The 15,913-nt window shown below is 44.6% G+C and overlaps 1 protein-coding gene across 5 annotated transcripts in view; it reads left to right on the top strand.

Annotated features, from left to right (window-relative positions):
* Positions 1 to 15,913, top strand: part of FRMD4A (FERM domain containing 4A) — a 231,164-nt gene that overhangs the window by 201,117 nt on the left and 14,134 nt on the right. For 4 of the 5 annotated variants that reach the window (XM_085299106.1, XM_085299098.1, XM_085299082.1 and 1 more), the window contains exons 15-18: positions 7,322 to 7,455; positions 11,095 to 11,217; positions 14,347 to 14,575; positions 15,809 to 15,865. In XM_085299106.1, coding sequence (XP_085155232.1) covers positions 7,322 to 7,455; positions 11,095 to 11,217; positions 14,347 to 14,575; positions 15,809 to 15,865 — 543 coding nt within the window. The remainder of the gene's footprint in view (positions 1 to 7,321; positions 7,456 to 11,094; positions 11,218 to 14,346; positions 14,576 to 15,808; positions 15,866 to 15,913) is intronic. The other variant, XM_085299090.1, reaches the window with a different exon arrangement.

Raw genomic sequence — 15,913 nt, forward strand, 5'->3', positions numbered from 1 at the left:
TAGTAATCCTGTTAATACACTGGCTTTTAGCCTTTCTGGAAAAAAAAATATGGGGGTATGCTTCTGCTCTCACACTAGGAGAGAGTGTTAGCCAGGTGGAAGTCGGCAGAAAATCAGGCACGGGAAAAAGTTTCTGTAGGGCCAGCACCTGATCTGAGTTATGTGGATGGAAATCCCAAAATGAGAGCTGCCCAGGCTTTTATTTCTGTCTTTTTTGTTTGTTTGTTTTCGTTTTTGTTCTTGGGTTTTTTTTTTGCTCACGTCCGTTCTGGCTGAGAGTGGGGTTTGCAGACTCAGCAGAATAGCCCTAGTTAATGCCTCCTGCCTAATTGCCYTATGAAGAGTTCATTGACTGGATGAGTCATTTCTTCTGGCTGGGGTAGATGGGTGAGACTGCCTGGATACCTATGAAGGACTGCATGAATCTCCATTTCAGTGGTGGTTTTGCTACCAGGGCCAGGAGAGCATGGCTCTTTCCAGATTCCTGTCTTGTAGGTCCTACCAGCTGTGTGGGTAGAGCTCTTCTCAGATGTTAGGTGTGAGGTTTGCTGCTGCCATGTGACTTCCAGTAGCTACAAGCCCACTTCTGGTGGGAGGGAAGTGCAGAGAAAAGACGTATGTCAGAGGAAGACAGAGAACAAGGAATCAGAGGCCATGGATTGCTTCCACACAGTCACCACTGTGCTGTGAGAGCCTCCTTCTCTTGAGCCGGCTGGCAGAGCTAAGCCAGCCCCTGCCACACTGCTGAACGGGAAGGGGCATTGGCCACCTATCCCAGTGGGCACGGTCACTCCTCAGTCCCAGAACGTGCGTTTCCTCTCATTGTAGGCTGAAGATTATCAGGGCACGATCATAACAATGATGGGTTATCGCGGTACAACTTATGTGCTGGAGAGAATGAGTGCAAATGAGTAAGTGGCCACAGTAGATTTCCAGGCCATAAATACCCTGAGTGACATGAAATCACAAGGGGAGAACTGAATGTCTTTCTGTTTACTGCTCCTGCCCCTACTTCCCTGCCATTCTCTTTCCTTTCTTCCTGGAAACTATTTGTAGCCATTTCATTTCCTCTTTTCATCTCACTCCTCCTCAGTGGAGGGGCCGTCACCAGCGTAAGAAGCACACTGAAGCTGTCTTGTATCTCTTGGATTTGCAGTAAGGCTGCAAGGAAGCTTTTGTTATTGCTTATGGTGGTCGGAGCATTTGGCCAAGATAAGGCTGTGCCGTGAGAGGCAGTCACTTTCCCACAATAGTTACAGTCTCTAGACATAGCAGAGGGGAAATGAAGTCTTATACTGGGACAGTGACTTCCTCGTGGTCACAGCAGTTCAGTGCTCAAGCTGAGAGAATCCCAAGTTCCTGGCTTCTCCTTATTTCCCAGACCCTCGACCTCTGTGTCCACTGCAAAGTTGTAGGTTTGATCCCTGATGCTGCCGACTATATTTCTTTTAATCTTTCGTCAGCATTTTGGCCTGGAAGGGCCCCCCAAATCAGTGGGCTGACAGGACTTAGCTCACAGCAGGGACAACTCTTTGTGCTGTCCCTGGATATCTGAGGCTAAATTTGCCCAGGAGTAAAGAGGTAGGGGTAAGATAGGGGTAGAGTAGGGGTTAAGAAGTTCTGCTTTCAGACTGGCATGAACCACGATCAAAATCAGCAGAGATAGTTATTAGAATGTGTTCAAAGCTAGGCTTTTTCTTCACAGCAAGCTGTGCCATAAGAGCTTTACAGGGCTCCTAGCTATGGAGGAGTCCCGTTATCATGGGATTATTATAAGTCTGAGCCCCAAATTCCCACTGCCCTACAGGCATCCTTCACATCAGTGGGTAGAGGAGAGACCACAGAGGAGTACCACTGCTTTAGCTCTGCAGATGTCCTGGAGGAACCTCCAACCCCCCAAGCCCTGTCACTTCAGCAGCAGTGGAGGTTTCCTGTGCACAAGCCTGTTTACATTTGAAAATGCCACAAGCATGTAGACAGAGCCCAGCCAGYCAATTCCCTGACCCCTGCCACTCCATCCGGCAGGGCCATCTTCCAGCTGCACTACCCTAGTGAGTGTCGGAGCAGATAAACAGCACCCTGTGCAGCCTCTGGCCAGGCCTGTGAGCACAGGGACTCACGGAGATGAGTCGCTCACAGGATATCTGAGCGCATCCTGTGCAGAGCAGCTCCAGCTGGGCTCCCGCGYGCCGTGGAGGATATCCTATTTGTCTGGCAGAGCTGAGAGACAGCAACTGTCTGAGTTTTCTGGCTGTTGTGTGCTGACATCCTGGTGCTGTGACTCAGCTCAGGCTCTGGCACAGAGCAAGAGTGGGGGGACCTCCCCACCCTGCTCAGGGGACAGCCTTCCACAGGGACCTTGCTGAGAACCAGCAAGCTRGAGCTGGCAGGAGGCTGTAGTATGAAGGATTTGCCTTATTTAGATGCATTTTTCCTGGAGCAGGAGACTCACATGAGAAAGAGAGAAGAGAGGTATCACAGAGATAGCCAGGATTGTGCAATTGGATATGACTGATGGCAGGGCYGCTGTGAAGTTTGGTTTCTTGTTTAAGCTTTGATGCTCTTGCCTTGCTGCTGCTTAACCACCTTGCTGCATCTCTTCTTACAGATGCTAGCACTGAGGCTTAGCTCCTTCTTCTTTTCTTCAGCATCTCATCTCTCTTCCCTGCTTGTTTTCATCATTCTCAGCTGACTCTACTTCATTAATGGTAGATTAATAGTAATCTACTCCATTCTACTGATAGAAATAGGGACAAGCGGTGAATCACTGCTAGGGCTTTCTTCTCCAAAACTGTGGCTCACATTGCTGATGTCCTTCCCTTTGATGAGCTTTAAAACAAGGCTTTTCTTAGAGCAGACAACTGGTAAGCAGGAGCTCCTGCACGCAGACTCGGGCACATCATGTTGATCAGATCTTTTGAGGGTGTGACTTGTTTGCTTCATAGCCCCATCAACATCACTGAGACTCTCTTAACTTCGCCAGTATAGGAGGGATCAGAAACCAGCCCGTTAGCACTGGTGAAGARGCTTAGCCATGAATTATGCTGGAGGAATTACTTACAAGGAAGACCACCATCTCCCTATTTCATAGCACCTCTTTCCCTGCATGTCAGTGGCTGGAGATAGTTAGATAGTCTCACTCAGAGAATGAGGAGCAGAGAGGCTAATTGAGTATCAGAAGAAGAGCATATTGCAAACTTATTGGGCATTAAGCCAAGACTTGCATTCTATCGTGTGTACTCAGGAGGAAATGTCATGTAGGATTTCCTTCAGTCTGAAATTAAACCGGCAGGACCAGCTATAGAAACAGGCCCCGATCCGGCAAGTTCCTGCTGCCTGTCAGAGGTGACCCCATGTTTGCTACCCAGTGTTTTCACAACCCTTTCTCTTTTAGGGCCCTCAAATGGTTCTATAGAAGCATATGTTAAAATGCATAATTTGGTAAATCTGTGCACTGCAAATAGGAAGGAGGCTGGACAATAATTTTCATAGGCAGCCCTGACTCAGTGGGCATCATATTTAATAAGGCAGATTCATTCAAGGTATTATGTGCTTGGTTGGTTTGGTTTGAGCTGATCTTTGAGTGTTTCCTTCCTTGTTTTTGTGGTCTCTTAATTTATTCTGACATTTTTGGGTCACTTAACACTGGGTTTAAAAGTGGTTCTGTGGCCACAGCTTTGCTCAAGGCTGGGTTAATACGTTTTTATAAGTGAAGAGCTTCTAATGGATGCTGTAGGCATATCAGCAACACAAATCACTGTTTTCTCTGGTCCTGTACAATCATTTCACACTGGTGCGATTCAGTTGAATGATCAAGTTTACATTTGCTTTACACCTGTGGGAGCAAGCAGAGAAAAAAAACCAAAAAAAAAAAAAAAAAAAAAAAAAAAAAAAAAAAAAAAAAAAAAAAAAAAAAAAAAAAAAAAAAAAAAAAAGGCCAGAAGAAGCAGTTAGACAGAAATTCCAGCCCAATCCTTCTCTTCAGGAATGTCTCTAGAAATAAATGGGTCTTGCACTATGCCCAAGGGATCCTCAAAGTCAGGTACAGTTAAGATAAAAAAGTTTACCATCACAAGCCCTAAACTGTGAGTGCCCTGTCCCCAATCCTGTAAACCCTCACTACACTGGAAGACTGTGAGACAGTAGGGAAATACTACTTAATTTGAACTGCTTTGTTAGTGCCGAAAAGGACATGGTTTTAGCAGTAATCCCATTGCTTACTTCAGAATGTAACAATATACTTCCAGATTCTCCCCAAATCCTTTGCTTTCTAGGAGGAGTGACAGAGATGGCAAGGCCTGCCTCTGACTACATCAGGATTGAGACCACTGTGGTTCTTACACAGGTTTAGTACAGCTGGAGCAAATGCTATGAACTGTCAGTGCTTGATTTGGGGCTGTACCAGCTCAGTTACAAGTCTTTTATTTCCCTGTTGTCATCACACCTCAAATAAGCACAGACCTCTGGGCACAGTTCAGACTATTCATGTGTTTTTAAATGTTTAGCATCTATGTAGCTGCTGTGACAACAAGCACTACAAAAACTGATAGTTTTTAAAAATAAATGAAAGGCCAATGGGAAGGTGGGGAGCAGAGAGAAGAAGGAAAGGGGAAGAGCAATTGAAAGGAAAACAGGGGTCATTGAAGTTATCCTAAAAGGAAAAATAGGATTGAAACATCTGCAGGAATCATGAGTAGCTTATTACCAGGGGTCAGCAGTTTGTTGGCAATTAAGCAGAGAGGTTCAGCAGTTCAGCTTTTGCTAGTAACAACTCATGAGGGTTACTATGAAGAGTTACTAAGTGCTAGAGAGGCCTTTCCCCTGCCAGTGCAAATACAAGATTCCTCTGGAGGATCCTGTGAGGTTCTTGCAGTGCAGATGTATTCACGGAGTTGAATTTTGCTGCTCTGGGAGGCCAAACAAACCCAAATGAAATGGGGGCAGTTACAGCTAGTAAACAGATGTGTTACTATGTGGTCATCCTGATTCATCTGATGATGCTCAACCTAGTTGACCGTTAGAGCACCTTTTCCCACCTCTCCCACTCCAGTACAGCCCAATAAAGGGTGTTACAAGGGAGAGTAGCATTTTGCARAATAAGCACCAGTTGTCTTCCTGTGTGAAAACTGCAGAAAATAATGGTGGAAAAGATCTGTGACAGTCTCTACTCCCTTTGGACCAACACAGAACTGTTTCCCGGCATGGATTGCCTAGATCCTTTTTCAGTTTTGCTTTAATGGTCTGATGAAATAGTAGCAATGAAAGATGAAACTAAAAGCACAAATTTCACTGTGTTTTGCTGCCAAACCAAATTGTTCCCAGGTTCATTCCAGAGCTTTATGAAATGGCAGCAATCTTTTCAACCAATTTAGGCTGAGTTCACTCAGGAGGCCAGGCTGAATGAAAATGTATCTAGAAGCTCCTCCAATCCACAGGTGCACAGAGACCTGCACGTGACATCCCRTAAATCTGATTTCTGCGGATAATAAGAGCCTGCTGTCTTTCCACTGTTGCTCTACAGAGGCAGTGGAGCCCCCAAAAGATCACCCTGAGACAGTGAGGGCTGAGAACCACTGAGTCAGTCCAAGAGAAAACTCCTTGAAAGCATTGTTGAGGCAAAGGCTTCTTTGCCTCAGAGAACCTTTGAGCTAGGCATGAACCTAGAGTGAACTAGATGCCCTGCATGAAGTCCCTGTGGATGCACTCTGGGCACAATCTGGCTGTATGAACATAGGTGTCTGATGCCATTTTAGGTTGATCAGAGTATCCCATTGCCAGTCCAAAAGGCTATGGATCTCATAAGGTTCTGTGTCACCTCTGCCATGCCATGGGAGATGTCTCAGATATCTTAGATTAGCAAATTGCATTAGACACCTCTGTTTAACCTGTGAGAACGTGGCAGCCCCATCTACTCAGTCCAGCTTAAGGTCCCAGATGGGGTTTTCTTGGAAATAATTTCAGATGCAAACTTAAACTGAGTCCCAGAGCTGTGTGTAAGGTAAAGCTCAACTGTGCACCAAGCTGATGCTCTCAGCCGCATTCTGTGGATGGAGCAGGGATGCCATCACTGAATCCACCACAGATACCAGAACTCAGCTTCTATAAACACAGCGTGGGCAGTYTGAGCTGCATCTATAGTTAACAACAATCATCAATATGAGTAGAAAGTRTGTGAGGATGATGTTTGCCTCTTCTTGAGCTTTTAATCTCACAGTGTGGCCATAGCCTTAGTGTCCCTATTCTGTGATGAAATGATGCACTCAGGAAAGCATGCACTCAGGGTGATCACGGTGAAGTAGTGAATTCATTGTAAACTCATGCCCAAGCCCAGAGAGAGATTCGTTAGAGGATGAGTGCTAAGCACATCCTAAAAAAGTCAGTCACCTATTAAAACTCAAGTTGGGTACTCAAAAATGGGATGCATCCAAAGTTGCTCCCTCTGCAAGAACCTAGACCTTGGACAGTGATCAATGTATCATCCCAAACCAAAATAAAATCAGGAATCCCATCAGTATGTTCCCCACAAGAACTGAAATCACAAGTGCTGATGTGACATCTGAGTGAGCATCTGATTTAATTCTGGATTTGTACCAAGAGATTGCATGGACTTATTTCAGTGGAAGTTGCTGGGTAATTGCCACTTGGAAAATCAAGCCATTTGGACACCCAGCTTGAATATCTTGACCTACCTCTTAAGAAGAAACAGCTACTATCCTGGGAAGACCTCCTGCTGTTTATTATTGTTCTGGTTTTGTTTTACAGCTTAGCTTATTTTACAGCAATCTTTCTAGGTAATTTTGGTGCATTACATTTTTTTTTTCATAAGTAAATTTAAGTGGTTTGAGTATTTGATTGATTATTTGATTTGACTGAGCATTTATTAAGTACTTGCTATTAGGGTCTTTGCAGTTTCTAAATAAGCAGGCTGTATTTCAGATGGCTTCTCCAAGGTTTACTTTCTTCAGAATCTATCTATCTCCAGTGCTTTGTAAACTGTACTGTTAGTTTCTATTGAGAAATTTCATGGGAACAGTATGTCTTTTTTGCTAGGATTTTACATGAATAATTGTGTTGCTTTTATTTTTTCTGGAAAATGATTACAGATGTCTTTGTATGCTCCACTGTCCAACCTCCGTCTGTTAGCTTAAGCATTAAGGATTTGCTGTAAACAAACATGACTGGGCAACACCTGCTTCATGTCATAGTCTGATTTCTTTTTGGAAAGACTACATCCAAAATATAGGCTTTGGTAAAATTCACAAGCACTCCAGMTGTGTGTTCTGCTGTCAGCTGTCCTAGTGAAATCATTGTTTATTGATAGGTTCCCAAGAGTCAGATAGTTCTCAGTCTGCCAAGAAAGACATGCTGGCTGCATTGAAATCCAGACAAGAAGCTTTGGAAGAGACATTGCGCCAACGCTTGGAAGAGCTGAAGAAACTCTGTCTTCGAGAAGCGGTAGGAAAAGGATATTTTATAAATTGTAACACTTAGTTGCTTGCATTATCATAGCACAGTTGTTGTTCAGAAGAAGTATGGAAACAGTAAAAGCAAGTATTTCCACAGCCACCTCTTGCAAAGCATGTTGTACAAAGGCTTCAGTAACGTCCAACCATTTCAACTCCAGATTGCAATATCACAAGGCATTTTCCCCTCTGGAGGAGGGGGACCCAGTGTCRGTTGGATATTCATCTGGCTTGGGGTTAGAAGGGTGTTGAACATCCATGTCTCCTGTTCAAGTTGCATCTGAGATACATTTAGCCAGGCTCCCACTAGGCTTGTCACTGACTTTGGCAGGAATATGCATGTACCTAAATGGCATAGAGGGGCTGTCCTGTGTACTGGTAACTCACTCCTCAAAGGCTTTTTACTTTATTAGCCAAAAAAAAAAAAAAAAAAAAAAAAAAAAAAAAAAAAAAAAAAAAAATTCTTAAAAAAAAAAAAAAAAAAATAATAAAAAAAAAAAAAAAAAAAAAAAAAAAAAAAATAAGTGGTACGCTTTCTTCCTAGAGCAGGTCTGGTTTTAGGTGCTTTTCTTCTCCCGGCACATTCTTCCTGCTCCCAGCTGCTCCTCAGTTTATCTGCTGCCTTCCAGCTCCATGTGTTGCCTCAAGATGTAGCTATCTCAGAGAGCTAAAGAGCTAATTGTGTGGCTTATGTACAGCACTTGGGGTCTCTCTTTTGCAAAGGACAGCATGGGAAGTCCTCCATATAGACTCCCTTCATCCAAAAGGCCCTGGCATTGCTGGAGAAGAATGGCAGTGTGGTAGTACACCTTGTGAAGATGAACCACTGGTGATCCCAGACTGCTGGGGGAGAACAGGCAGAACAGCTGAGGAACTCATCTCATAACCTTCCCTATCTGTTTATTCTTGGAGTAGATGTTGACCAGTTTAAAGATCAATTTAGTGTTTTTAGAAATGAAAACCATGCTGCAAATGTGCATGGAGASACAGATCAGCAGCAGCTTACCCTTGGGTCATTCAGAAATCCTTCTTTGTTTACTAGGCCTGGAAAAATCTGAATTTAACAATAAGTCATGATTTGTAACAAAACAGGAAGCTCGCTGCAGAAAGTGGCACTGAGATCTTCCAGTTGTTGCTTAATATTTAATGTGTRTATCGCCTTTGACAAAAAGAGGGGAACTGAGTCACTGGCCACTGACTGAACTTTCATTGCGCTTTGTTTCAGTTTGTCTGTGGCTTTAATGCCAATAAGAATAAGCTGTGGAAAACAGCTCTCAATGAAGAAAGTCTGCAGAAATCTCTGTGGCCCCAATTCCCCTCTTACTCAACACGGGTGATCCTTTCTCATCTGAGAAGTCCTGGCTGACTTCAGCAAACAACTTATGTTGATAAAGGTTACAGAAGCAGATCCAGTGCCAGAAGTCCATTGAGCAAAGCTAAGATCATGTGCTGGAAGTGGTCACATACTCTTCAGACACTGATGGACAAAGTTGAGAGATCTCTGCTCATCCTGGAAGAATTTACCACCCTAAGCTAACTCTGCCCAAAGGAGTGTGCATAAAAGGAAAGAAGTGCCTGTGCCTCAGTCACAGGAGCTCATAGCCCAGTGCTCTGACTTTAACACGATCCTCATCTTTTGTGCAGCCTCAGACACTGCACTGTGCAACCAGGGCCCAGACACAAGCTTGCTGCTGAAGCTTGGGGCCAGCAGTAAGGAGCAATAACTCCTTAACACGCTGCAGCAAGGCTGCCCATCTGTCAGCACCTTAAGAGCTGGTAAAAAGTGTTACTGTTTTCTGCAGATGATCTGAGAGAGGCAGTTGATGGACATTTGGGATCTGACCCAGTCTTGCAACCCTTCAGCTCATCCATCATTGCCTTGCTATTGGGAGCATTTCCTCTCAGACTGCCCTRAGTCCTTTCTGCTTTGGCACAGGAATGGCCAAAATAGAGGGAGGAAGTAAATTAGAAGATGAAAAAGGGTTAAAAGTGGGGACCTAATCAAATAGGCACAGCCAGAGCCATTCATAACAGTGGCATTGAGTTACCTCAGGCCATCACCACTACAGTTATTTATTAATCTAGATTACATTTCAGGACTATGTCTGTGAATACTTTTCAGCTTATGAAGGAAGCATGGTAGCCCACATTAATTTTATTCTGCTCAAATCTTGGGCATTTTACGGAAGATGTTAACTCTTTCCCTGCTGCCCTGCTTCATGTTAAGTTAGGAATTGTAAAGAAAATGCCCTCATTTCCCTCGGGAAAGGGTACAAGAATCYATGTCTTGATGCAATACTGAGACCCACATAACGCTAGGAGAAACACATTACAGAAAAGCAGCTGAAATAACTCTGCGGGGCTGGAGCAGAGAACACAGGATGGGACCCACGAGATGCTGCAATGTGCCTCTCACAAAAGCGGGTTGTGCACGTCAGCACAGAGCTGTGCTACAAACCCAGTTTTGCTGGGAACTGCTTGGAGGAAGGATTTGAAAAGGCCAGGTCCTTGTTTCCTAGTGACCTGAAAAGAGTAGAAAGAAAACCCCCATTAGGGAGCAGGGGAGAGGCCAGGGCAGGCAGGAGGGGCCTGAGCCTGCGCACTCACGTTAAGGTCAGCCCCTGTTCTTTGGGATTCAGATGATTTAGGTTATTCTGCCAGCTGGATCCTCTCAAGGCTGATGCTAAAGAACACAAAAGCCTTTTGTCCTTCGTCGGGAGACTTTTGAGTACAAGGAGCTAGGCTGTTCTGGTAGTGAGGCTCCTGCCTCATTCTGTAGGCATTTGAATGCCTTTAATTCAGATATGTGTGGCCTTATTGTGCGTGCCAGAAGAAAAAAAATACAGCATTCACATCAATACTAGCACTCATTGCTTCCTGTGCTCCAGATATTCCTCAGCTCTGTGGAGTTTGTTTCAGATTTTGAACGAAACTTTGCAAATAACCCCATCGATCTGACAAAGCATCATCTAGTAACACTCCAAAGCTGCCTATGTCATCCCCAGGGTTTGGAAGGGGTCCTGATACATGAAGTGTTACAAGACAGGTAATTAGGTACCAGGCACCAATTTCAGTGACTGTTTTCACTGCATTCCTGTAAGACASATCATGGGAATATTTTGATGTGCAGGTCATTACCTGCAGGACTGTTGCCACTGGGGCTTTCTGGCTCCAATCTGCATGAACACAGTCAGATCTGTTGATCCCCCTTTCAGAAACAGATGAGTAGAAGCTGTCCTTTCCCGCTAGCCCTACTGCATAGATGAAAATAACGCTGCAATCTGTTCAGCCTCAGGCCTTAAGRCACTAGGGATGGGCCCCACCTACAAACTGGTGTTGGGCAGGYCACTGACAGTTTGGTTGATTTCCCCCCCCCCCCATCAGCAAAATCCGTACTGGTATGCAGGTTAGAAAAGTTCTCCACTCTGCATGTCAGCTCTCAGGCTGAGTTTGCGGGGTGGGATGCTCTCCTGTACGTATTATCGGCTAACTGTACTAGCTACAGTGTTAGTGAAAGACTGTGAACAGCTGTCATTTTACAGTCACAGTTCAAGCGTGGTGGTGTGTTTTCCACAGGCCAGGACTCTGCTGCGGCCTTCTCCAGATGACTAACAGAATTTTCTTCTTGCAGGAGCTCACAGGAAAGCTGCCGCGAGAATATCCTCTAGATCCTGGGGAGGAGCCGCCTATCGTAAGGAGAAGAATAGGAACTGCCTTTAAACTGGATGAGCAGAAAATCCTGCCTAAGGGAGAGGTGAGGCTTTGCCCTTCTCTTACATCCTGATTTCCCCACCTCAGGTCTCTAAGACATCCAGCATGCATTGTGTAGGGGCCATGATGTTTTTCCTTTAAAAGACTGCAGTTGGTCACGGGACCTTTTTATTCTTCTTTTTTTTTTTCATTTTGCACAAGAACAGGAAAGCAGAGAGAGGGTTAGTGGTCTTGGTTCAGACTTGGAATCGAGATTAAACGCTAACTTTGCTAGAAGTAACAGAAATAGCCTGGATGACAACTGGACCAGTGATGATCTAGACRCTCCGGTGACTGACTGCAGAGATTTGTGTGACTAAGGAGCACATCAGGAGTCTCTTGAGCCATCTGAGCCCCGCTGCTGCCAGACATTTTTAGCATAAACAGCCACCTGCTTTCTGCTTTAGCAGCAATCCGAATTCAGAAACAGAAGCACCCAGGTATTTTTCCCCTAACAGGGGAGAAAAGCACCAGAAATATCCATCTTAGTCCTACAATAGCAAAACAAAAGCATTTTACTTTCCAATCCTTAAACAAAAGGGCTTTCGTCCCTACCTATAGGGAGCTGGAATGATGTTTTTCTAAGTTTGCCAGGGAGTGTTTGTTCTCTTCCCTGGCTCCCACAATGTGCTGGGTCAGTGCCCTGAACCGTGGCTGTGAAAACAGGCCTGCAGCAGCTGGAAGGCGGGACCGGATTCACAGAAAAGCCATTGTCTGCAGAGACGCATTTGTCTCAAGACACTTGTGTATATTCCAGTTTTGAGTTTCCTTTTTATTTTTGTAAGAGGAGAGACTGGATCTGGTGTGACTATGTGGTTTAAGGCTCAGTTCAGCCAGGGAATTAACTGTTTGTCGTTTTGTTGGCATTTTCCTTCTGCTGAAAAAATAAACAGTGGAGCTCTTTGGTTTTGTTCTCAATGGAGTCTGAGAGAGGAATTCCACTGAAGTCAAATATTCATGAACTAGCACATTTAATTAGGCTTTTCAAAGGGAAGCACTGCTTACCTAGGCTACTCCTAAAAGCCCTGCAGTCTGTTGGCTGCTCTGTTTTATAGCCTGATCTCCAGCTTCCCCAGATCCTACTGCTAAGAGGCAGCTTTTGGGGCCACTGGGTGAGGAATCTCCTTATTCCAGCAGCAGGGTTACGTGGGCAGGAAGGAGAGCGTGATGGTAAAGCAGCTCCTCCCTGTTGCAGGCTCTTTGCATTTTGGCAACAGCATTTCAAACATGCTGACTCAGTTTTTCCTTCCTCCCACCTGTCAAACTTTACGCCTGAAAATCATAAATTCTCTTTTTGAAGAATAATGTTGGGCTGTGTTTATTTGGCTGCATTTTTTTAGGGCTTTTAGAAGCCAGTGATGATTTTCATACACTTTTCAGTAAGTATGAACATTAGAAATTCAATTTAAATCAAAAGGTGAAATCCTCCCGTAATCACGTAATTCCAGGACTGAAATTACCAACTGTAATGGGGACCTGAAACAAGGCACTTCCATCTGAAGATAAATGATAGCCCTCATCTTCTGAGGCTTTATTTATTGGAGCCACACTGGAAGAAAATAGACAATAATGGCCAGGAGGAAAATGAGGATGTTTTTTCTAAGATATCCTAGGTGATTTAGAATTGAATCTGTAAAGGCCTGAAATTACAGCTCATGACAAACTCTTGGTAACTTCAGTAAGAGCTTTTTCAGAGCATGAATTGCAGGGTAGGGTCTTATTGTATTTCTTGGTAATTGCCCGTACCTGGTCCCTAATCCCCATTGCTGACTCCAGGAACAATTTTGCCAGAAGGCAGCAAACCAGTTTCCCAGCCTTAAAACTCTATTGTGTCAAATTCACTTTTAATAAGTTTGATGTTGATAGAGCTTATAAATTCTTCAAAAAGGGACCTCTTAAAAAGGTAGGAGTGGAGGGTCCAGTATTCAGTAAAGTGAGGGAAATTGTCATTTATAGGCAATACTGACTCACTACTGACAGCAGAAGGATTTTTTTAAGCCAGAACCCCAGAATGAAACGGTCCTCTAAAGTTTTAATCTGATTAAAAGTCTCACAGCATCAGCTCTCACAGCATACCTGAAGAGAAAGGATTTGAATTTGCATAACAGGAGGATCTCCATGAACTATCAGCACTTGCGATCTGAACACGAACARTTCATTAGAAGTAAAATAGTTTGGCTTTTTCTCTAATTTACAATGTATTGTATTCCCCTTTCTAAAAGATTAACACCAAAAACTCCACTGAGTTGGGAAGGGTAGCCAAATACATTACAAACAGCAAAAACCTTTGAAGATCACAGTTAGGGCCCTGTGTGCCAGGAAGCACTATATCAGCTTCTGTGCTGCCTAGATCCATTGACTTCAAAGTGTAACTAAAAATCTGTAGGTAGCTTGCAGGGTACATCTGGTTGCATTTAAAAACTCTGCTGAGACCCTACACGGGCTAGTGCTGGAGCCGTCCAGTGTACAGAAAGCCTTCTGTTACACTGTGCTCACTCTGAGATCACCCTTATGGCTTATAACTTGAGGAGACGATTTTCTGGTGCAACGCAATGCAGCAGCCCATAATTTCACAAGCTCATAGTTGCCCCTGGGCTATTATGGCCGTACAGCAGGGAGGAATTAGCCATCTTCTCCCATGTTTCCCCAAAGAGATCAGTGAGTGTTGAACAAACCTGTCAAGAAAGTTAAAGCTGTGGCTTTGCATACATACATAGAGCTGGTGGTGAGTGGCRCTCAAATATGGGAGTAAGAAACAGGAGCAGGGAAAGGGTGGGAGGCASACATGGCCCAAAAGGCAAGTGTAAAAGGGTGAATGTGTCAACAGTAGAGCACCACTGAACTGGGCCATGCTGAACTGCAGGTAAAGCCAGCTAGCACAGCRGGGTTAGGGCTGTAGCACAAACATCCTTCTTTTTTGTGGCATCTTTCCCACAAACCGTGCTCCCAGCTGTTCGTGTGAGCAGGCAGAGGTGGGAAGGGTATGCACAAATAGGCCCTGAGATTAGAAGAACAGCRTGATGGTGGATGTTTTCCTGATGGAGAGTCTTGAGTGGTCAGGCTCTTGAAGAGTTTCCCCATGGCCAGTCAAGGGGAGTTTGATGGCAACCAGAAACCATTTCTCTTTTCCAAGGAGGCAGAGCTGGAGCGCCTGGAGAGAGAGTTTGCCATTCAGTCTCAGATCACAGAGGCTGCCCGACGCCTGGCGAGCGACCCGAATGTCAGCAAAAAGCTGAAGAAACAGAGGAAGACATCCTACCTAAACGCCCTGAAGAAACTGCAGGAGATCGAAAACGCCATCAATGAGTATCGCATCAAATCTGGAAAGAAGCCAACTCAGAGAGCATCCCTGATCATAGATGGTAAGTGGGGCTCAGTGCCCGAGACATCACTGAAGGGTCCTTGGAGAACACGCAACAGAGCAAAACTTTGCTTTGAACTCACGATTTGGGGCATGAAGTTCCCCTCCTTTTCTTCCCTTTCACATCTGCAGAACTGCAGGGGTGCTGGCAGTCGGGCTTATCCTCTCCCATACCAGCGTGCTGTCAGATTGGTGTCTGCAGAAGCTGAAGGGGGCTACGTGCAGCACATTRGGGATGTGCTGGTTCACAGCACAAGAAGCAGTGTCATGCTGTAGATTATATGTCAGGAAACCAGACTGTGGTTCCTTTGTTCACTTATAAAATCACTCAGTTAATGTCTCCTCCAAAATGGTGCTGTACAAATGTAATTAATGTTAGCAGATTGGGGTGAGCTCTCTAGCTGAAAGGCATCTGTAAAGTGAAAATGGTACAGTGTCATTGCTGCATTCAGAAGCTTTTTTTAAAAAAAAATGTAATTCTCAGGGCACTATATGGTTTACTGGGTTGTTTATTTTTTTTCATGAAATCCATTAACTTCCTTTGATTCTTTCTCCCTCACTGATTTCATCATTTCTCTTTGACTTGCAGAGCATTTCTCTGTGCCTTTATAACAGGAACTGAGTTGACAGCTACAGTATTGTGACTTGGGTACCAAGCTGACTGCAGCTAGGGATAGCAGGTGGCCCTGAAGAAAGGCAGCTCAAATACATTAATGACTAGAACCTGGGAGCTTTTTCCTGTGTTCCTACAGAGAATGCTCAGAAAGCACTTCCCTGAATTACACGAAACTGAAACATAGTGTGGGCCTTTAGCAACAGAATGGTCATTTTAGAAAGGCAAAGGTTAAATCCAAAGTCTTTAAGGCCGGAGGTCCACAGCAGATACAGATCTGACTTATGGCGCTGTGCCATTTTACATCCTCTGGAGATCTCAGCTGTCTGTTATGACTCATTCTTAATCCTCATTAAGTGAAAAGAGTTAGCAGCTCCCTGAAAGGCAGGCTGCAAACAAGAGACCTAGCCTGCAGATTTCCCCCACTCTGCCCTCGAAGACTGAGTGGGCTGAGTCAGTTATTTATAGGAATCTTCTTGCCTCTTGGATATGTGAGGAAGAAGACGTGGGTGATAGCTTAAGGCTAAGGCTCAGTGGAAGAATATGCAATGAATGCAATTCAGCATTCACTCACTGTGATACTTCTGACCCTCTGACCRTCTTTAATTTCCTTCCCCTCAGAAGGAAACATTGCCAGTGAAGACAGCTCCCTCTCGGATGCCCTTGTTCTTGAGGATGGTACGTTGGCTGCTGCATATTCTAGACTGCAGAACAAAATAGAGAGGG

Source organism: Rhea americana, unplaced genomic scaffold, assembly GCF_003343005.1.
Source record: "Rhea americana isolate MKP2758 unplaced genomic scaffold, rheAme1 scaffold_1, whole genome shotgun sequence".
NCBI lineage: Eukaryota > Metazoa > Chordata > Aves > Rheiformes > Rheidae > Rhea > Rhea americana.